The sequence below is a fragment of the Terrapene carolina genome, unplaced genomic scaffold (genome assembly GCF_002925995.2).
Source record: "Terrapene carolina triunguis isolate 2854851 unplaced genomic scaffold, T_m_triunguis-2.0 Scaffold89, whole genome shotgun sequence".
In the NCBI taxonomy this organism is placed as follows: Eukaryota; Metazoa; Chordata; order Testudines; family Emydidae; genus Terrapene; species Terrapene triunguis.
The window spans coordinates 30,872,802-30,895,928 of record NW_020664440.1 but is presented as its reverse complement, the minus strand read 5'-3'; the positions used below and the strand labels follow the sequence as shown (position 1 = coordinate 30,895,928).

Below are 23,127 nucleotides of genomic sequence, written 5' to 3'. Positions count from 1 at the left end.
AAGTACCCAGCCTCAGGCAAGAGACAGGAGGACAGGGCCCAGAGATGACAGTCCCAGTAGAAGGGGCTCAACCCAGGACAAGGAGAGGAGGCCAAACGCTCCTTGCCGGTGCCCCTGCCCCAGGGACGCACACAGGAGTCAGGTTCAAAGGCAGCAGGGACCTTCTTCTAACCCTGGCACACCCCCTCTCTGTTTGGGGTCACCCCCCAGGGGTGCCAGCCCCTCCTGACCTAAGGTAACTCACAAGGGGGCTGGATTCTGCTCCCCCATCCTCCAAGCCACCCAGAGAGCCTCAGAGACAGCACAGGGGGGGGACCAGGATTACTGGGGGACACTTAGCAGCAAAGTCCTTTTGATGGGAGGGGTTATTTTTATTTTTCAGGTGCACCCCTAACCAAGCCCACAGTCCTGCCCCAGTAGCCTCCTACCCCATTACAGCTCTGCCTTGCAGCCCCACCCTGCATGTTCTTAAAGGCACCCATCTTAACTATGCTCAGCTGTCACTGATTGCCAGATAACTGGGATTTAACCCCTGCCCTGTCCCCCAGCTGCCAGCTGGGGAATGCAGGCAGTGCTGGCCAGCAGGGGGCACTGTGCATTCAGCACAAGAGGCATGCGGCTCAGCATCATGCACAGCTGACGGGCTGCCAGCAGAGGGCGTGTGTGGGGGGTGAGTTGGTGCTGTATGATGTATGGGTGCAAGGAGCCACTAGGCGAAGTCCCACTCGTAGCACTGGGAAGCTGAGGCTGGTGCTGCACAATTGCAAAGCTGCAGGGCAACCACCAGGGGGCATCTTATGCACACAGCAGGGAGGGACATGGCCTGGTGATGCGTGCATGCAAGGAGGCGTCCCATGCTTGGTGCAGCCAGGAAGGGGCGGGCACTGCCCGGTTACCTCCTTGCGCCCACTCTCCACCCGTGCCAGCTCCTTGCGCAGGCCATCCACACGCCGGGCAGCTGCCTCGGTCTCCTCCTGACGTTCCCGCAGCTGGCGCACATGCCGGAGTAGCTGGGCCTGCAGGTCCCCGCACTTGGCCTCAGTGCAGCGCAGTTCCTCTGCCGTTTGCTTCTGCCTGGTCAGGAGCTCCTGCAGCTCCTGGCCCTGGGCCTTCAGCCGCTCCTGGGCTTCCAACAGTTCCTGTGGGGGTACAATCACCGTTAAAGACAGCTGCAGTGCTCCACCCCAGAGGCAGCTGCATCTCAGCACCAGGTGAGGGCTCTCTGTATGAACAGCTCCTCTGCCCCACCCCAGAGGTGGTTGTATCTCAGTGCTGGGTGAGGGATCCCAGTTATTCTGTACAGGTGGAAGGGGCAGTAGCAGAACTCCTGGGAGTGTCTCACCTTACGGGCCTCGTCCCTCTCCTGTCTGAGCGATTTCAGTTGCTTCTCCAGGATTTTCACCTGCCCAGACGCCTCCCCCTTCAGCCGCTGTTTTATCGTGTCTTCAGCTTCTGATTGGTTCTCTGAGCATGAGTGAGAAACCAGGGAATTTAGTGGGATTCCTTACCTCTGATCAGACCCATGGGCCCATCCAGTCCAGTTTCCTCTCTCACCACCCCACTACTCCAGATCAGATCCCAGATCAGATCAGTGCCCCAGCTGATCCACGGCCTCTATCCCACAGGCGTCAGTACTTGTCAACTTTCTACACAACATCTCTATTTCTCTCTTCAAGCTCCCAATTTCTGAGTTCTTGGCCGGGGCTTTGGAAACTCGGGGTGGGAATCTGGGCAGCATGTCTGCATGGGGAAATGCCAGGTGGAAGCAAAATGGGTCAGCCCCCAAAACTGTGTGAAAGGGACTGAGCAGGAAGGAGATGGATGGCCGCAAGCTCCCTCCCAGGGCATCCCTCGTAAACAGCTGCTGGGTTCTCTCCCCAGCTCTGGGAGGGGAGAGGGGTGTAGTGGAGCAGGGGACTGGGTGTCAGGACTCCTGGGGTCTATCCCTAGCTCTGGGAGGGTTGGGGGTTAGAGCAGGAGGTTGGCAGGCAGAGCTCCACCCTGGTTCTGTTCCCAGACTCATTGTCACTTCCTCTGCCAGATGGGGACGATGCAGATACATCCATGAGCAGGTGTGTGGAGACCACAGGGATAAGGGTGCAAGAGGAGGCATCTAAGCTGCTAGACAGGGCAGATCTTTGGGATTTAACCCTCGGAGCACCACCTGCCTTACCTTGAAGTTTCCGGGCCAGCTCCAGCTTCTCCCGCTCCAGGTTCTGGATCTTCTTCTCCAGCTGGGCCACGGCAGGGGATGTGGAAGGGGACGGGGGCTTCTGCTCGGAGATGGGGCTGCGGGACATGGGGCTGCGGGACACGGAGGGGGCGGTGTGCGTGAGCATCCTGCTTGGTCAGCTTAGCCCAGGATGTGGCTCTTTGTCTCCCGCTGGTGGCTGCACCAAGTGGCAGACGCCTCGGCATCCCCAGACTGGGTGGTCCTTCAGCCTGACCTCTAGAGTCTCATGTCTCTAGATCTCAAGGTGATGAGTTCAATCCTGGCCAGAGGGCACCGAGTTCACATGTGGCCCATGAGGGAATACCAGGCTGGATGGGCTCAGTGCAGCAGGGAGGGGGTCCCATGGGTCTGACCTGGGGCAGCAGGGAGGGGGTCCCATGGGTCTGACCTAGGGTAGCAGGAGGGGGGCCCATGGGTCTGACCTGGGGTAGCAGGAGGGGGGCATGCTGGGCTGGATGGGCCCATTGGTTTGATCCAGGGAGAGGGGATCATGAATGCGCATTGAAGTGGTAACAACGCTGGCCACTCTGGCCCCCAGGGGAACAGCTGTGGAGGGGGACGGGGTGTCCCTGCCAGGGGCTCGTACTCACCAGCCGGAGGTGAAGGTGAACCCCACAAAGGGGAGATGATGGCCAGTGAATGCACTGTGAGAAACTGGGGGCAGCGTCTCCTGGGAGATGAGAGAGGGGACAACACACATCACAAAGAGATCACGGCAGCCAGCGCGGATACACCCCCACTCCTGGAGCGGGATGCGTGGGCTGTTTACACAGAGTCTGAGGAACCTCAATGAACCTTTGTACCTCAGTTCTACAGACTCAGAGGAAAGTAGACCCTGCCAGCAGCACAGCACCCCATAGCATAGCACTGGGGCCAGCACCGACTGCGAGAGCAGAGTGCCCCCTACCAAGCCCCGCCACCCCACCCTGCAGCACAGCGCCCCCTAGCACCGCACTCACCAACTCCTTGAGCGTGTCGTCGTCCACGTCAAAGTTGGAGGTGTCTGCGGGGCTGTTGACCTCAGGCACGTAGGGGGGGGTGCTGGCTCGGATGTTGTCCCAGTCAATGCTCTCAAAGAAGGGGTGCCGCTTGAAGTCCTCAATGCCGTTCTGGCCCAGTCGCAGCTCCTGGTGGCACAGCAGCCCCCGGATCAGGTCCTTGGCTGGCTCCGACACGTCCGTGATGTCCGTGGGGAACTGCAGGTGGTTCTGGAGCGGGGTACAAGGCAAAGGGGCTCAGTGCAGAGGGACTGATCAGGGGAGTCAGGCTGGAGTTCCTTGCTGGCTTCCTAGCTTGATGCCCCTTTGCCCATCGCATTATCTGCACCTCTGGACAAAGCTATCAGCACACATGCCAAATGATCCCACTGTATGCAAATTAACATGAATACACACACAATTGATTGAAATGGCCACACAAATCAGTCTCCTGTATGCACAATTTATTCAAGAACATGCAGATGTATTCATATTTATCCCCCTCTACCCACCCAGTTATCACAATACATCCCCTTTCATCCCCATGTACCCATCCTTCCTCCATTCCATTCATGCAACATCCCTCTCCTTCCCTCCACTCCATCTACTCACCCCCCCATCTACCCTTCCATTCCTCCCTTCCTTCATCCCTCCCTTCCCATCTACCCATCCCCATCCATACACCCATCCATTCACCCAGCCATCCATGTTCATCTATCTATCCATCTGCCCAACCATCCCCAACTCCATCCCCATCCATCCACCTATCTCCCCATATTCATCTACCTATCCATCCATCCCCATTCCCCATCCATCCACCTACCTACCTATCCACCCATATTCATCTATCCATCCCCAACCGCATCCCACCCATCCCCATCCACCCATTTCATCTATCCATCTTCATCCATCCATCCATCTACCTATCTACCCATATTCATCTATCCATCACCATGCCCCATCCATCCATCCACCTTACCATATTAATCTATGCATCCATCCATCTTCATCTACCTATCCATCCATCCATCCATCCCCATCTATCCATCTTCATCCATCCATCTATCTACCCATATTCATCCATCTACCTATTTACCCATCTTCATCCATCCATCTACCTATCTACCCATCTATCCATCAACATGCCCCATTCATCCATCCACCTTAAAATATTAATCTATCCATCCATCCATCTTCATCTATCTATCCATCCATCCACCTACCCACATTCATCTATCCATCTTCACTTACCCGTCCATCCACCCATATTCTTCCATCCATCTGTATTCATCCATCCATCCATCCAGACATCAACCCATATTAATCTACCCATCTATTCATCCCCATTCCTCATCCATCCCTCCCCATCTACCCACAGATTCCCCCAACCCCCTCACCAGCCTACCTCCTCTCAGACTCTCCTAAGCATCCACCCCTTTGCAGCAAAGCCTGCACCATACATCCCGTTCCAAGGCCCCCTCAGCGAGCTCAGGGAGGCCTGGCCAGGGCACCCTGCCCTGCCAGGCTCACCTCATGGTTCATGATCTTGCCATAGGTCTCCACCAGGGACTCGGCATAGAAGGGTGTCTCCCCGAAGAGCAGCTCGTACATGCAGACGCCCAGGGACCACCAGTCACACTCGGGGCCGTATTTCCCCTTTCCGTCCTCCATGGCCTGCAGGATCTCAGGGGAGATGTAGTCAGGGGTCCCCACTGCCACCGCAGATTCCACCTGGCCAGGAGGGGAGACAGGGTGTCTATCTCCGTGTGTGGCCATGACAGCCCCCATCCCATGGGATCCACATCCCGGAGCAGACAGGAGCTGGTCAATCCACCTCCATCTCCACAAGGGAAGGGCCAGGAGCCCCATTGCCCAGGAACTGTAACCCTAGACTGACCGGAGTCCTGGGCAATAGGCTGTAGGGGCTGACCCAGGCCTGGGTCTGTGGCGGTTCCTGCTCTGCAGGCAGCACACACTCAGTTCCTGCGGCAGCTTGAGCCTCTCACCGTCCCATCTGGTCGCAGTCGAAGACAGGAGCCAAAGTCAGCCAAGCGGATGTGCCCATTCATGTCGATCAGGATATTATCTGGCTTGATGTCCCTGTGGGGAGAGAGGGGAGAAGGCAGAGAGGGACCAGCCCCTGATAAGTAAACAGGGCTATATGACTACAGCAGAGGGCTGTGAGCCAGGATTCCTGGGTTCTATCCCAGCTCTAGGAGGGGAGCGGGGTCCGACGGGTTAGAGCAGGGGGGTCTGGGAGCCAGGCCATACCTGTGCACGTATTGCAGCTGGTGGATGGAGTGAATGGCCAGGACCATCTCGGCCAGGTAGAAGCAGGCCATGTCCTCAGGCAGCCGGTCCTCGAACTTGCTCAGCAAGGTCAGCAGGTCCCCACCCACGTAATAATCCATCACCAGATACTGCAGACAGGGGGCAGCGTTAGTTGGGGAGATGGGGGGGGGGAGATCCCCTCCCTGGAGGCTGCACCAGTCACCTGCAATGAGCCTTGCAGGACATGCAAAATAACTCACGGCAGCTGTAAGCAATGCAGCCCTACAGCGCCATCTGCTGGGAACACCCAGCACCTGCAGTTCATCCAGCAATGCCAGCCACCCACGCAGTGCCCCCTGCTGGCAATGCCCAGCCTGCCCCCCACACATCCTGTTGGCAATGCCCAGCACCCACAGCGCCACCTGCTGGCAACCAGATGCGTACCGCCTAAAAATTTCCTCTGGATGCAGCCGGAGCAGGATTTAAACCAGGCCTGTGCAGCCGCTTCCTCCAGGGAAGGGTCTCTGGTCCATGGGAGCAAGGAGATGGTGCTCAAGGGACCAAGGGTCCGCTTGCAATGCAGAGTCCCCCTCCCCCCCCCCCAAGGGAGAGTCTTACCAGGTACTTCTCATCCTGGAAAGCGTAGTGCAGGGCTGTGATCCACTGGCTGTCCCCTTTCACCAGTACGTCCCTCTCTTCCCGGAAGCAGGCTGTCTGCAAGAGGATTGCAGGGAGATGGCGAGGCCTCAGGGGATGCACCCCAGGGCAGGGAGGTTGCAGGGCTCTATCATAGCAAGGCCACTGCAGAAAGTGCTGCAGCACTGGGGCAATGGGCCCATCCAGCCCAGTCTCCCCCCACCCCCTGCTGTTCTGGACAGACCCATGGGCCCATCCAGACTGGTATCCCTCCCCCATCCCCTACCATTCCAGATCAGACCCCTGGGCCCATCCAGCCTGAAAATGGGATACCTGCCATTGTTCACTGCCACTAGGCCGGGAATCTGTGGGATGGAGGGAGGGGAGCATGGGTGGTGAGTGTGCGGGGGGGAGTCTGAGGGTAGGGTTAGGTACCTCTGCTCTCTTCAGCATCTCCCATTTGTGCAGTATCTTCATGGCATAAACCTTCTCGCTGTTCCGCAGCCTCACCACTGCCACCTGATGGCCAGAGAATGGGATCAAAGAGGGGACCTCCGGGAGCCAGTCTGAATTGGCCCCGAAAAAGCTGCAGGGGCAGCAGGGAGGGACCATGGCTGCATGGAGCCCTAGCCCCTCCCCCTGTGGGAATAACCTGCTACAGCCCCACTCCCTGGTCTTCCCTCTGCTACCTGCAACCCTCGTGCCCCAGGACCTCCCCAGCCTCCCAGTGACAGTAGGCAGTATTGCACCCTGCAGGGCTCCAACAGCTCCAGCCCCACCCAGTGACACCAGTAGGATACAGCAGTGGCAGCAGGCGATACTGTGCCTGGCACTGCACCTGGGACTATGGCCACTAGCCCCTCGTGAGTCCAAGCAGGGATGGCTGGCAGCGCTCACCTCACCAAAGGCCCCTCGCCCGATGACCTTCAGAAGCTCAAAGTCCTCCCGGCGCAGGCACATCTCTTTCACCTTGGTGACAAACGGGGTGGCTGGACAGGGAGACACAGAGAGAGGCCTCAGTTTGGGCAGCAACTGCTGCCCCAGCACTACCCAGGGGCTTTGCAAATGAGGGGAGCTGCCTGGGGACAGAGGGGTGGGCTAGTGGCTTGAACCCAGGAATAGAAATGGGAGTCAGGACTCCAGGGTTCTATCCCTGACTCTGGGAAGGGAGTGGGGTCTAGTGGGTTAGAGTGCGGGGGGAGGAGGGGGGGCAGCGAGTCAGGCCTCTTGGGTGTATCAACAATTTGAAAGAGCAAAGCTGGCATTGTGGTTAAGGCACTAGGCTGAGGCTTCCGGCTCCAGCTTTGACTCCCCATTTGCCCTTGGCAAGTCAATGAAGCGCTCTGCACTGATCCTCAGCTGGTGTAAATGGTTGTGACTTCACTGACCAGTGGAGCTGTGCCCATCTCCATCAGTTGGAGATTTGGCTCTCTGGGACTCGGCTCCTGACCCTGTAAAATGGGGCAAACAATCCTTCGTCTAGTTAGATTGTGAGCTCTGGGCAGGGACTCGCTCTCATGTGTCTGTGCAGCGCCTGGCACAATGGGGGCCCTGATCGCAGTTGGGGTCTGTGCAGCGCCTGGCACAATGGGGACCCTGATCTCAGTGGGGGTCTGTGCAGTGCCTGGCACAATGGGGGCCCTGATCTTAGTCGGGGTCTGTGCAGTGCCTGGTCTCGGTCAGGGTCTGGGCAGCACAATGGGGCCCTGATCTCTCTTACGACCTCTGGGCACTACCAAAACACAGATGTATCTGGTTGGGTTATTTACAAGGAATTAAAGCCAGAACTGCTAGATTTAAAACAATCAGTCTCTAACCTTAATCTTTGGGCACAGCGCCTCTAACTCAGAGCAGTAGCACACTCATTAGCCCCTAGAGGGGGCAAGGACCCACACTGTTGGGGTTGGTGGGGTTACACCAGTAAGAGTAACATTCAAAGGCTGCAGAGAGAATGAGTGTGACAGGCTTATTGCTAGAAGTATTACGGTAGCGTGCAGAAGCCCCGACTAAGGCTGGGGCCCCATTGCGCCAGGCGCTGCACAGACCAACAGTGAGGGACAGACAGTCCCTGCCCCAAAGCGCTTACAGCCAAGACAGACATGGGTGGCAGCAGAAACAAAGGCCCTGAGAGGGGAAGGGACTTGCCCAGGGTCACACAGCCCAGGGAGGTGGTCTGCAGATGTGCATCAAAGGCTGGGCCTGCCGGGCAGGGCTGTATAAATCACCCTCCCACCAGTCATCAGACCCTACTCCCCTCCCAGAGCTGGGAATAGAACCCAGGAGTCCTGACTCCCAGCGCTCCCTGCTCTAACCCCTAGACCCACACCCCGTCCAGAGCCAGGCACAGAACCCAGCCTCCCTGCCCGCTCACAGCAGCAAGCACAACGCAAAAGGGATTTACGATGTTGCAACTTTTCCAGATTGTCTCCAATTAGGCGCTTGTGGTTGCTACGCACCAACTTGTTCACCTGCCTCAGGTGCCCCTTCCCCCGCCTCTCTGCAGCATCCCGAGGCACAGCGTGATCAGGGCATGCCCCATCGTGTCCTGCCCCCTCGGCCCAGGACACGGATTGGGATAGCTCGCCTGAAGTGGAAAGAGAGTGTCTGACTCTGAGGTCATTTCAGCCCCCAATCTCGCCAAGGAGACTGTGGGTGAGGAGAGAAGCTAGAGCACGGGTGTCACTAGGAACACAGCTGAGACCCATCAAACTCGTAGCAGACGTGGGACACCCAACAGTGGCCAGATGGGAAATCACTGGGTGTGCACAGACCTCTGCAGGCAACCCTACAATAACAAACCAAAGCTCATGATCCTTGCTTTGATAGGAGAGCGGGGTCTTGTGATTGGATCAGGGGAGGTGGGAGCCAGGACTCCTGGGTTCTATCCCAGCTGTGGGAGGGGGGAGTGGAGTCTAGTGGGTAAGAGCAGGTAGGCTGGGAGTCAGGACTCCTGGGTGCTGTCCTCAGCTACTGCAGAAGCCAGTGAAGGAGTCTTGGGTCTTCACACTTTTCTTTCCCATCTGGGCACAGTGATGGCAATGTCTAGTTTAAGCAGCGTGGAGGGTGTGGTCTGGCCTGGATGTGCCTGGGAGAACCTGCATCGCTGCATTCCTCCCTCAGGGACAGCGCTGGGTCTGGAACCACACAGGGGAGGCTGCCAGGTTGGCAGATCTGCCTCCCACAGCCCGGTCACAGGCCCCCACCCAGCCACTAGGATCCCAGCTATAGAGTGACAGACCTTTCTAGCTGGATGGGCCCTGGCTCTGATGGGGGGTGGCAGGGAGGGTGGGGGGGATACCAGGCTGGGTGGGCCCTGGGTCTGAGCTGGGGTGGCAGGAAGGGTGGGGGGGATACCAGGCTGGGTGGGCCCCGGGTGTGATTGGGGGTGGAAGGGAGGGTGGGAGGGATACCAGGCTGGGTGGGCCCCGGGTCTGAGCTGGGGTGGCAGGGAGGGTGGGGGGGATACCAGGCTGGGTGGGCCCCTGGGTGTGATTGGGGGTGGCAGGGAGGGTGCGGGGGATACTTGGCTGGGTGGGCCCCGGGTCTGAGCTGGGGTGGCAGGGAGGGTGGGAGGGATACCAGGCTGGGTGGGCCCGGATGTGATTGGGGATGGCAGGGAGAGTTGGGGGATACCAAGCTAGTTGGGCTCACACAATCACAGTGTTCCAAGCTCAGTTGGGGCCTCCAGGCACTACCGTAATCCTAACAGTAATGTGCATGACATAACGGGGGACTGAACTCAGTTGGGGTCTGTGGGTGCTACTGTAATAGTACCAACACTGCACACACCTGATGTGCCACCGGAACATTAATAGAAACACGCATGCTGTAACAGGGCCCTGATCTCAGCTGGGCCAGTTAGTATCTACTCTAATACTACAAATAACGCACACACGATAACAGAGCTGTGCTCTTGGCTGGGGCCAGTGGGCAGTACCATAACCCCGGCCCAGCTCACAAAGGCCCTGATACTTGGTTGGCATTTCTGGGTCTGTCTGTGGGCCAGGCTATAAGTTATGAGCACCGCAGCCAATCGCTTCCAGCGTTTCAGGGAACGGTTGAGGCATCATTGGCCAGAATCCTATGGATTCTGGAGCAAATTGGGAAAGCGGAAGGGGAAAAGTGGGACCCATTGAGCCTCTGCACAGCCACAGCTCCGAGCACGTCTGCAATAGTCTACAGAGCAAAGCACTGGTCAAGGGCACCTATTAACGCTTCCAGCATAACACCAGCCCTGCTCAACTCAGCCTCCCAATAGAGTGTACCACGGAGACGCCCCGACACTCAGAGTGACATTGCCCAGACAAATAATAAGTGGGGGATGGCGGGGGGGGGGGGGGGGGGGAGGGTGGGCCTGCACTCAGCCTCTGGCATGGGGGGAGAATGCGAGAGTGGGGTATGGGAGGGAGCGGGACATGGGAGGCACACAGAACCCTGGCAAGGAGAATAATAGGGGATCTTGGGGGGCGGGGACGGGACATACAGAGCCCATTGCATGGGGAGGAGTAAGGGGACACTCTGTGTGCCACTGAGGAGAATGGAGGGTATGGCTGGTGGGACTGGGGGCACACACAGAGCCGCTGGGGGGTGGGTGGGACTGGGGGCACACACAGAGCTGCTGGCAAGGGGGGTGGGACTGGGGGCACACAGAGCTGCTGGCATGCGGGGATGGGACTGAGGGCACACACAGCCACTTATGGGAGTGGGAGGAGCACATAGCACCCCTGATGGGAGGGGTGGGGGGTTGCAGGGAGTCCCTGATCTAGCGGGGGCTGGGAGGGTGGCCCGAGGCAGCTGCTGGGGGATGGAGGGAGGCAAGGAGCTTGGTCTACACAAGCTATGATACGTGAGCGCCCGTCACACCAACACAGTATCTAATAATAACGCTGCTTGGCATGCTGAGGCCACTCAGCACTTCGCAGCGGCAGCGAGGAGACAGCTCAGCTCCTCCTGCTGCCAAAATCCTGCGTCCTTCAGCTAATGGACAATTGCCATTAGCCGCTAGCAGTACGGAGCTGATGACACACAGCTGAACAGGCCTGATGCCAGCCAGTAGAGGGCAGCAGTGACTCAGCTCTACTGGCCAGCAAACTGCAATCCAGCCCTCCCTGCTCCTACCACTGGACACCACCCCCACCCCCCCGAGCTGGCGATCGATCCCAGGAGACCTGACCCCCATTCAGCCCCGCGCCCCCGTTCCCACAGCTAGACCCCACTCCACAGTTCTAGCACCAGGTCTGTGAGGGGCGGGGATCTAGGGGTTAGAACAGTGGGGAGCAGGGACTGGGAGCCAGGACTCCTGGGTTCTCTCCCCAGCTCTATGAGGGCAGTAGGATCTAGTGGGTTAGAACAATGGGGAAGCTGGAAGTCAGGACACCTTGGTTCTATTCCCCCATGTTCTGGAGGCGCACCTAGCACTGGGAGGAGTCCAGCTCCCCAGTGGGGCGATAGGAGAGACGGCCAGTGCCCGGGCACGTTGGGGCAGGTGCCAGCTGAGTCACAGAGGAACAGGCACCAGCAGTGTAAAGAGAAAACAAACAGCCTCTCTGCTTCAGCCACACACACAGGGACGCTCCCTACAGAGCAGATTTGGGGGCTGCTGGGAGACTAGGGGGGTTAGGAGCAGGAGGTGCTGGGGTGCAGAAGGAGGGACCAGAGACACAGAATTAGGAGGGGGGGCAGGGGCAGCATTAAAAGCCGTGGAGGCAATGAGGAGGGAGCAGCATTAGATTCATAGGTTCCATGGGCAAACGGGACCATTGTGATCACCAGGTCCAACCTCCAGTCTAGCACCAACCATGGAGCATCCCTGCATTAATTCCTTCTTTGAACCAGAGCAGATCTGTCAGAAAAGCCTCCCATCTGGAGTTCCAATTGCCAGTGCTGGAGGATCCACCCCCACCCTGGGTCAGGTGTCCCAAGAGTTAATTTCCCTCACAGTTAAACGTTTGCACTTTATTTACAGTCGGACTCGGTCTAGTCACTGGATCTCTAGACCTTTGTCTGCAAATCGAAGAGCCCTCTGTGATCACATTTCTGTTCCCCACATCGGTTCCTGCGATCCAGTCACCCCTTAACCTTCTCTTTGGTATGCAGAGCTCCCAATCGTTTAATCTCTCTTCTGACCCTCTCCGATTTACCACATCCTTCTCCAGGTGTGGGCCCCAGAACTGGACACACTGTTCCAGCAGCAGTGGCACCAGAGCCAAATCCAAAGGCAACAGAACCTCCCCATCCTGCTCCAGATTCCCCGTTTATACATCCCAGGACCGCATTAGCCCTTTTGGCTAAGGTGTCGCACTGAGGGCTCATGTTCAGCTGATTATCCACTGTGACCCCAAGTCTTTTTCAGAGGTGCTGGTGGGGGCAGCACTGGGAGGGACAAGGGCGGGTGGCAGCGGGGAAGCACCAGGAGGGACAGAGCTAGGGGAGGGCTAGGCTGCCGGCACTCAGGTAACAACTCTGTTGGCTACACAGGAGACAGATTAAACTTTGACTCTGGCTCCTCCAGTCACTGGGATGTCTCCTGTCCGAGCACTTGGTCCCTGTCTCAGCGAGACCCAAGAGGGCCTGCCGAGATCCGTCCGTATTTTTGTGTGCGCATTATTAGTGGTATTACCGTACTGCCCAGAGGGGCCTGCCGAGATCAGTCCATATTTTGACGTGCGCATTACTGGTAGTATTACAGTACTGCCCAGAGGGGCCAGCCGAGATCTGGCCGTATTTTGGTGTGTGCGCATTATTGGTAGACAGTTACACCAGTTTAAGCTTAAAAGAGTGAATTTACAGCAGTGTAGTTAAACCCATTTCAAAGGACCATGTGGATGGTCTTATTTTGAATTCAACTCAGCTGACTAGGGAGGTGGGGGAGCACCGGGGTGGCAGGGGCAGCATTAGGAGGCAATGGGGAGGGGGCAACATTAGATTCATAGACTCTAAGGCCAGAAGGGACCACTGTGATCATATTACTGGTCTGACCTCCTGCATAACACAGGCCAAAGAACTTCCCTGAAACAATTCCTGTTCAAACCAGAGCAGATCTGTTCAAAATACATCCCACCTTGATTTTAAAATGGTCAGTGATGGACAATCCACCACCGCTCTTGGGCCGTTGTTCCAATGGTTAGTTACTCTCACCGTTACAAATTTGCACTTTATTTCCAGCCTGCATTTGCCTAGCCTCAACTTCTAGCCACTGGATCTCACCAGACTGAAGAGCTCTCTATTATCCGATTTCTGTTCCCCTCCACATGTTGATTCTTATAGACTGTGACCAAGTCCCCCCTTAACCGTCTCTTTGTTAAGCTAAACAGATTGAGCCCCTGATGTCTCTCACTATAAGGCAGGTTTTCTAATCCTTTAATCATTCTTGTGGCTCTTCTCTGACCCCTCTCCAATTTATCCACATCCTTCCTGAACTGTAGTCACTGGAACTGGAAGCAGTATTCCAGCAGTGGCCGCGCCCGTGCCAAATACAGAAGTAATATGACCTCTCTACTCCTACTCAAAATTCCCTGGCTTGTGCCTGTATCTTTACCAGCACAAGTACAACTTCGGGTGTTATCCTGTTGTCTATGGGAAAGGTGTGTCAGTATCAGATAAAGTATGAATTAAAACCAATATAGTTCTACCACTGTAACCCCCGATATGGGGACACTCATTCTGGGATGAGTGACCTTTTTTGGTTTAGTTTCGGTCTCTTGGGAAGGGATTTAAGCTAACCCCAAAAAAGCCATTCTTCTACCAACAGAAGGCATGGTCTCCACCCAGACTGTGCCCTAGTACATATAATTATGTCTGCTAGGGTGTGATTTGTTTAGTTGATATCATTGTACTGGTTCAACCCCTAGCGGTTATGGCTGCCTGGATTGCGATGCTTTCTCTTTGCAGTTCGAAAACAAGCTGGCAGCTGTTTGAAAACAGCGCTGGCTCCTGAAAACCAGATGCATTATGGGATAGCTGGAGAGGACTCATGGGAGATCCAAAGACCCACCATGTGAAAAACCCCAGAATGCAGAAAGCCCATCAGTGGAACATTGCACCCTGGGATACATGTGTGCTTACTTACATACAAGTAGTTTTGTGGCAAGACAAGATTTACTAGCGTCCTTGTCTGACCCCATCTCTGTAATATCTGAGCACCTCACCAGTTTTAATGCCGTCATCCTCACAACATCCCTGTGTGTAGCACAATGCTGTTATCCCTATTGTACAGGTGGGGAAACTGAGGCACAGAGTGGCTATGTGACTTGCCCTACATCTCATAGGAAGGCAACGTGGGTCTCTTAAGTCCCAGGCCAGCATGCTAATCATCGGTATATCCATCCCCATGGGGGTTATGCTGGAGTAACTAGAGCTCTATAACTGGTAACACTTTCCCTAAGTGAAGCCCCTGCAGCTTTCCCATTTAGACAAGTCCTACACCTCCTTCCCTCTGATCAGTTCTCCTCCTCCAGCCAGGCCAGTAGGTGCTTCTCAGTCCCTGGTGTCTGTGCCGGGCTGTGGATTTGGGCAGCAGGCACTGAGAAGATGACAGGACGCTTGGGCGTGGGGCACGCCCAACACCCACCCCCCAGGCACCGTGCAGCATATTAATGAGTGGCTCTCTGAGGTCAGGAGGGGCGTGAAGCCAGCGGCGTGCTGGCAAGTGCAGAGCAAACCACAGCCCTGCCTGTGCCTGGGGAACATTGCTAAAATCTCCCAGGTTGGCAGCGCCGGCAAAGGACAGCCATAGGCTTATGCAGCTGAATTAGGATGCAGGACATCTGAAGTTGATTAGGGCACTAGTCTGTGACCTGGGGTCAATTCCCAGCTCTACCACTGACTCCCTGCATGACCTTAAGGAAGTAATGTCCCAGCTCTGAGCCGCAGGTTCCCCCTCTGAATACTGCACCCTTTGTCCATTCAGACTGTGAGCTCTTCAGGGCAGGGACTGTTCTCACTGTGTGTCTGTGCAGCGCCTGGCACAATGGGGCCCCGATCTCCAGCAGGGGGTCTGTGCAGCGCCTGGCACAATGGGGCCCCGATCTCCGGCGGGGTCAGTGTAGGGCCCAACAAAATGGAGAAGCAGAGGCACAGAGAGGGGAAGGGACTTGCCCAGGGTCACAGAGGAAGTCGATGGCTGAGTTGGGAACTGGAGCCAGGTTTCTTGCATTTCAGGCTGCGGGGGCTAGACACTAGGCCATGCTTCCCCCCGCCCCCTTCATTCTCTCTCTCTCTCTCTCTCTCACACACACACACACACACACACACACACACACCTCTCCCGCTTCTCTCGCTGAAGCACTGAGGCCCAGATCCTCCCCCCTGGGAGTCAGCTGCCTAAATAGCTCGGAGGACCTGGCCTGAGACACTGTTTGCATCACTGATGCTATATAAAAATAAGGTGCATTAGTTTCACAACCAGCTTGCTTTACCCCCATTACCTTGCGCACCAAAGGACAAACGTTGCTAACTAACACTTTGAACTCCCCCAGCGCCTTTTTAGCAGAGGATCAGAGCCCTTTACAGCCTAGCAGTATATCCATTAGAGGAAGGGAAATAATCAGTGTAAACTGAGGCATGGGGCTGGGAAAACTGACATGCCCAAGGTCCAGCCGTAGATGGTAAACTTCTCTGGAGTGACTGTTGGTGGCAGCAGCATCTGTGTGTTGTAGCTGACAATGCAGAAAAGAGAGAATTGTGAATAAAACCCAGGAGTCCTGACTACCACTCTGCCTTCTGTAGCCATTAGACACCTCCCAGAGAACCCAAGAGTCCGGCCTCCCAGCTCTAACCACTAGACAGCACTTCCGGTCTCCTCACCATCCGCATCCTGTTCCTTAGGCCTTATCCATGCAGGAAAGTTTTACCATTTATAGTTTATCCATCCAGTCATATCTGTATAATCCCCATGGGGACACTCTTATCACACAAAAGTGGCATTTTAGGTTTTAGCTTAGACCCCTTCCCAAGTGACATTAACTAACCTGAAAAAAGTCTCTCTTGTACTAGAACATGCGTGTCTAGCTTCACAGCGTTCAAGGGATCATAAGATCATCTCATCTAACCTGTATATCCCAGACCAGAGAGTTTCACCCCCTTGTTCCCCATGTACTGAGCCCAATAACTTGTGTCTGGCTAAAGCATCTTCCAGCAAGGCAGCTAGACTGGACTGGGGGGAGGGAAGGAGAGTGTCGACCTAAGATACGCCGACTTCAGCTACTCGAATAGCGTAGCTGAAGTTGGCGTATCTTAGGTTGATTTACCTGGCCATGAGGATGGCGGCGAGTCGACCGCTGCTGCTCCCCCGTCGACTCCGCTTCCGCCTCTCGCCGCGGTGGAGTTCCGGAGTCAACGGCAGAGCGATCAGGGATCGATTTTATCGCATCATCGATCCCCGATAGATCGATCACTACCCACCGATCCGGCGGGTAGTGTAGACGTGGGGACTCCCCCACTTCCAGTGGCTAATCACCTTCACAGGGACTTATTGCTGCCTTATTTCTAATTACAGCATGTCTGGCTTTAACTTCCACCCATGGGGGCTTGTTCTGCCTTTCTCCGCTAAAGAGCCCTTTAGTATCTGGGATTCCCCCCCGGGCAGGTGCTCTACACTGTGAGCAAGTCACCTCTTGATTTTCTTTCTGCTCTCGCTGGCTGGCCTTTTCTGCAGCCCTTGGATCAGTTTTGTGGCTCTTCTCCGCACCCTCTGATTTTTCAACATCCTTTTTAACCAGACAACACACGTGAGGCTAAACCAGCATAACTGTATTGGTTAAAATTCACACCTTCCCTTACACCCTTCTGGGTGTCAGCAAAGCTGTCGATAAAATAGTTCCAGGTCTCCCACTTGCTACAGCTGCGCAGCTTCCTTTAACAGCGATTCAGTTACTGAAAAGCTCTCCACCAGGTCGTCAACAAAGCTCCTGCATCACGGTGCTGGAATGTCCGGCCAGACCAGCCAATTCATTCCTGGCTTATCATTATTACTGGGAAGTAGAGAGCTGACATACATGTTCCCCCATGAGTCACAAGGCTGATGCGGCATGTGGGGGAGTGGGGTTTCCCGTACGATCAGTATTACGCCAGCCCATCACCGTCCTGACCAAGATTGGTGGTCCCCCATCATGCTGGGCATTGCAGAGATTCCCATTCACTCACTGGGTGGACCCCACTGAAATTGGGGACCCTGTTACATAGACACCCTCCAACAAAGATTAGTGCCCCCCCCCCCCCAAGATCAGGGCTTCTCAGTCATACCAAGCCATTCATGCCCCCAGGACTTTACACTCTCCCTAGACAAAAGAAGGATTCTTCTCCATGTTTCACCAATGGGGAAACAGATGCTGAGAGGAGGACTGAGTAGCCCCAGGCCACATAAGAAGCCTGTGGCAGAGCAAGGAACTGAACACATGCCTGTGTGACTTACCCACAAGACCATCCTTCTTCATGCTGCTGTGCTTAGACCACTATCCCAAAGATGGCAAGAGAACCCAGGAGTCCTGGCTCCCAGTCCCCCTGCTCTGACCACTAGACCCCACACCCCTGGTACCTAATCTCATGCTCTAACCATAAATTGCTGCCCCATGCACATCCCCTCCCACGCTGGCCATAGAACCCAGAAGTCCTGATTCCCACTCCTCACTTCCCTAAAGAGTAGGCCCCACTCTCTGGTGCAACTAGGGATACTGACTCCCCAGCCTGTATTTTAACCACAGCTCCATTTCCCTCTCCCTTCTCTGCACTTACTCTTCAAGCCACAATACCTTTCAGACTAACCCAACGCATCCTAGGGCAGGGAGCCGCTACAGCTGCCATCTTGTTAGCTGTTAAGTTAGAGGCTTTGGCAGAGTCCTGACTCATAAGAGCAGCACTGACTCCTGAGAGAGCCCCGCTGACCGAGCCCCAAGCCAGCGGGTTACAGTGTGACTCACATTTGTTCTGCTCTGTACAGTTGATCATTAACAACCCCCTTCAATAGACATTTAACAGCTCGAGGCTTGATGCTGCCATCCCAGGGTGCACGCTCAGCAGGGCTGCGAGATGGAGCCTTAACACAGGGCTTCCTGCAGTGACGGGCATTAAGGAGGAGGATTCCATACCACAAACACCCCCAGTTACACACCCTTTACCTGCCCTTTCTGCTGTGGTGGGGAAAGTGAAGTACACACACATGCATGCTCTTACACCAGCTGTGTATACACATACATACATGCACATGGTTATGCTCCACCCATTACATAGCTATATGCACACACACACCCCACCTATCCACACACGTGCTCTCACACCAGCCACACACACATCCCAGCTATCCACACATGTACTCTCACTAGCTCTATTCTCTGTCGTCCCCCCCCGCAACTACTTCAACAGTGAACTTTGGACCCTAAGGAAAACAAAAAACAGCCCTAACACCCATCTGAGACATGCACCACGATTCAAAGGCCTCCACAGGGGAAGGTTAGCTCAGTGGTTAGGACACTAACCTGGGCCTTGTAGGATCAGGATTCAAGTCCCCACTCTGCTACAGACTCCCTGTGTAATGTGGGGCAAGTCCCTTCCCCCCTTTGTGCCCCAGGTTCCCTTCCCCCCATATTGCGAGTGGGAGCGCGGCTGGGCAGGGATGGTTTCACCATACGTGTGTACAGCACCTGGCCCAATGGGGATCCTGCTCTCAGGTGGGGTCCCAGCTTCTACTGTAATGTTACTAATAACGTGCACCCCATAACAGGCTCCCACTCTTGGTCTTTCATGTGCTATCGTAACACATCTAGTAAGTTAGCTACACTTATTAACCTCGCTAAATGGGACATTAACATAGTGACAAACAGCTGTCCTGTGTTATAAACACCCCACACAAGGGGTTAAAGACAGCGATAAGCAGCTGTAACAATCAATCAATCAGCTATTCATTAAAACAGCTAGTGATTTATTAACCCTCCACATGCCTGTTTTGAAATGGAACTTGAACACAAAGTGGTGGCAAAGGGCCCCGGATTCCTTTCAGGAGTGCTCCAGCAAATCCAGTGCAAGGCTGAGGCAAACCAGACACTGATGTAGCCGGAACCGGACAGGCAATGGTAAAAAATTGGTAGTGTCCCTTTTTAACAGCTCGGCGTTTGCAGGAAGCCTCAGTTCTTTTACCAGTCAATCAGTCAATCGACACAGACAGAGCCCTCTGAAATCAACAGGCGGTGCTGGATCCAAAAATTACCTGCCAACCAAGATTCCAGCCAGGTTACCCTGACGACAGGAACACATATGCACACACAGTTGACACTTGTGCTAATTTTTTTAAAATTTATTAGCTCTCATCCCCACTCAGCCCTGGCAGTTACTCACTGATAGCAAAAGGTACAGGGAGATGTTTGTATTGCAGCAGTGCCTAAGTGTCTGATCTGAGACCCACCAAGCCAGGTGCTTGCACAGACATCCTCCCCCTCCCCCAACCAAGATCTGGGGGCCCTAGTTGTGCCACATGCTGCACACACACTCCCGACCACGATCTGGGGAAATCCCTGCCCCCCTCAAGCTGTGCTGCACAGACACAATGGGAGACCAGCCTTGCCTTGAAGAGCTCACAGTCCAGGCAGATGGAGTGAATAAGCCGTCCCTATTTTACAGACAAGGGAAACTGAGGCACAGATGAAGTGACTTGGCTGAGGGTTCCCAAGAACTGTGTGGTAGAGCCAGCCCTTGAAGCCAGGTGTTCCTCAGGCTAGTGTAGTGCTTTCACCAGAAAGCCATCATTGGCCCGGCTTTGGGGATGGAGCATGAGTTGTTCTTACCTAGGAGAAGGTGTTAAAACAAAACAATCAAGGGATTTTGGGTCTGGGCAGTGGTGCTCCCCACAACAGGGGCCCTGATCTCCTTTGGGCCCTACTATAGTGCAGGCAATGATACAGATGCTGTAAATGGGCCTCAGTCTCAGCCAGGGGGCAGCACCTGGCCCGACAGCAGGCCCCCTCGTCTGAGCTAGAGCAAGACAGTACCATATTACTACTGCATACCATATAATGGGCCCCTGCTCTCACTGGGACCCTCTGGGCATTACCATAGTACTATTAATAATATGTATGTCATAAGGGAACCCTGATCTTGGTCGGTGTCTTTTGGCTGTACCTTACTACTACTGCTCATGCACCTGCCATAATGGTCCTCCCCCAATCTGGATCAGGGTCGGTGCAGTGCCTGGCACAACAGGGCCCCCTTCCTTGTCTCATAGGGCTTCCAGCCCCTGCTGTCGTACAAACCAAGGCGCAGTAAAAATGAGGGGATTTCAAAAGCTATTTTTAACAGCCGATCATCTCTGAAATACAGGTCATGAGCTGAAATAAATCAAGTTTCCTTTCAAGTTAGTCGCACAAGCATCTGCTGTGGTCCCAGGGAGAATATGCCCTGCCGCCAAAATGATTGATTAACTTTAACAAAAAATAAAAGGTAATTTCCTGCCAAGTACCAGGCATGGTTTTCTGAGGTTTTTGGATCCTACAGCAAGATCAAGTGCTTTACCTAACGCAGCCAGCGCCTAAACCTGAAAAACGAGTCCTGGGCAGTTGGGGAGCGTGAGTAATCGTATTTCCACTGCCTCGCAAGAAGGAGCCAGCAGAGGTAAGAGTTACATCATAGATGTTTTTAAAAAAGGCTGGTGCAGCCGAGAGTTTCAGACAGGAGTGGCAGGCGGCACGCAGTGAGATGCTGCCTTGGATGATTGCGATTCTCAGATCCCTTTCTGGTGTATTACTGTGGCAGAAAAAGCAAAGTCTTGTCTCCACTGGGTGATTCTATGGGCTGCTGGAGATCTTAAGAGGTCTGTCAAATAAGGAGCCAAGGAAGCAATATTTAGATTATTATATGTATCGCAACAGTACCAAGAGCCCCACTCATGGACCTGGACCCCTTGTGTCTGGTACTGTCCAGACAGAACAAGAGATGGTCCCTGCCTCAAAGATTTTTTTTTTAAGATCGATTTAAAATTGCTGTTCTTCCAAACAAATTACAAAACACCCCAAAATCTGCTGAAGATTGAAGCAGACACACACACACACACACACACACACACACACACACACACGGAGGACAAGCTACTGTGGCCAATTTCGTTATTGCGCTAGGAGAGACAATATGTGGTTTTCCTGCTATTTCTCTACATCAAGCAGACACTGAACAAGAGCGTTCTCCATCCTCTGTATTACAGGAGTAGCAGAGGCAGGATTAGAGCCCAGCTGTCTCAATTACTAGCTTAGAGTGTGTGCCTGCTCTTTAAGCCAGGGGTAGTCAATTATTTTTGTGTCAAGGTCCAGACGCCTGAGAAAATAATAAAAACCCAATAGTGATCATAAGTAAACAACAAGATTTCACAGTCCGTTCAAAAGCGTCTGGTGGTCTGGATTCGGCCTGCAGCCCGTCTGTTGGCCATCCCCGCTTTAAGCCCTTGTCTGCATACAGTAGTTGTATCACTTTAACGCTGCTGCTGTAGTTAAAGTGGCACAATGCACCTGACATAGCCAGAGTTTTACTGCTATCAATGTACATCTACTAGGACAATTATTCCCATGGAGCAGTGGCTTTCAAACCGGGGCACGCGTAACCCCATGGTACATGCGTTCTCATCTGGGGGTATGCGCAAAAAATCCTGTAATGGTGGACAACGCATTTTATTTAGTAAGACTTGGCAATGGAATTGTAGGTATTTTATGACCCTGTCTCAGATGGGGGTATGCAGGGTACATAGCCTAGAAAGCTTGAAACCCACTGCCACACAGGAAAGGGAATAAGCTAGACCAGTCTAAGGCAGGGGGCACCTGCAGAACAGAGAAGGAAATTTTTCCTCCATTGCACAATTGGCCAAATGTAGCTGGGATTTTCTCACCTTCCTCTGACAGATCAAAGATCAGCTACAGCTGGAGACGGGACACGAGTCAAACTAGGGCTCTGAGGTGGTCCAGAGAATTTGCTGGCTTTGATGCCTGGTGGTGGATCTTGCTCCCGTGCTCAGGTTCTTACTGATCAGCAGATTTCGGGTTGGGAAGGAATTTCTCCCACATCAGATTGGCAGGGGGCGGGGTTTGCCTTCCTCTGCACCATAGGGTGGGGGTCACCTGCTGGGATCATCTAGGCATGTCTCACCCAGGGCCGGCTCCAGACACCAGCCCAGCAAGCAGGTGCTTGGGGCAGCCAAGGGGAAGGGGCGGCACATCGGGCTGTTCCGCGGCAATTCAGCGGCGGGTCCCTCTCGGAGGGAAGCACCTGCCGCCGAATTCCCACTGAAGAAGAAAGCAGCGCGGTGGAGCTGCCGCTGGAGTGCCGCCGGTCGCAATTGCGATCGCGGCTTCTTTTCTTTTCTTTTTTTTTTCCCCCCCACCACTTGGGGCAGCAAAATCCCTGGAGCTGGTCCTGGTCTCACCTCATTCAGGCCCCTGCTATGGCAGGGGATCAGGCACTGGTGGTCTCCTGTTCTGGGCCCAGGGCTCACAAGGGGTCCGGTGCCCAAGGACTGAAATGCGTTCGCTCAATGACTTGAGTTAGACTAAGTACAGAGGTAGCTGGGTGAAGTTAAAAGGGCCTGAGACACACCAAAGATCAAACTAGATGATCTCATTGTCCCTTCTGGCCTTAAACTCTATGAAAGAGCATCCACGCTAGGCAAGGTCGTGGTATGTCTCTCTCATACATACCCCCACAACCACCAGTACGAAATCTGTGGGTAGGCCAGGCCTGAGCAATAAGACTGGACAACTAAGTTTTTCTTTAGCCGATTGAAGCCTCCAGTCCTGTATGTGTTGAACGTGAAGCACACGCCTCATCCCCTTGCTTCCCCGGTGACGCCATCCCTCTCTTTCAGGGACCAGGCCTTCCATCCACAATGGCTCGGTAAACTAAGAGTACGATTCTCAACTGGGAGGGCAAAGGAGCCCCAGTTCAACCCCTCCCCCGGGTTAAAGAACCAGCAGCTGGGAGTGGAATTATGCATTCCCCATGTGAATTTGAAGCAAATTCTGTCTGTTGGACACCCGGGGGGGGATT

At 54.6% G+C, this 23,127-nt stretch overlaps 1 protein-coding gene across 1 annotated transcript in view; it reads right to left on the bottom strand.

Annotated features, from left to right (window-relative positions):
- CDC42BPG (CDC42 binding protein kinase gamma) overlaps window positions 1–23,127 on the bottom strand; it is a 56,101-nt gene that overhangs the window by 25,402 nt on the left and 7,572 nt on the right. Inside the window, exons 2-12 of the mRNA XM_026650350.1 lie at window positions 7,015–7,106; window positions 6,553–6,636; window positions 6,100–6,195; window positions 5,482–5,630; window positions 5,217–5,310; window positions 4,741–4,941; window positions 3,193–3,441; window positions 2,824–2,903; window positions 2,174–2,289; window positions 1,343–1,464; window positions 897–1,139 (exon numbers count right to left, since the gene is read on the bottom strand). Coding sequence (XP_026506135.1) covers window positions 897–1,139; window positions 1,343–1,464; window positions 2,174–2,289; window positions 2,824–2,903; window positions 3,193–3,441; window positions 4,741–4,941; window positions 5,217–5,310; window positions 5,482–5,630; window positions 6,100–6,195; window positions 6,553–6,636; window positions 7,015–7,106 — 1,526 coding nt within the window. The remainder of the gene's footprint in view (window positions 1–896; window positions 1,140–1,342; window positions 1,465–2,173; window positions 2,290–2,823; window positions 2,904–3,192; window positions 3,442–4,740; window positions 4,942–5,216; window positions 5,311–5,481; window positions 5,631–6,099; window positions 6,196–6,552; window positions 6,637–7,014; window positions 7,107–23,127) is intronic.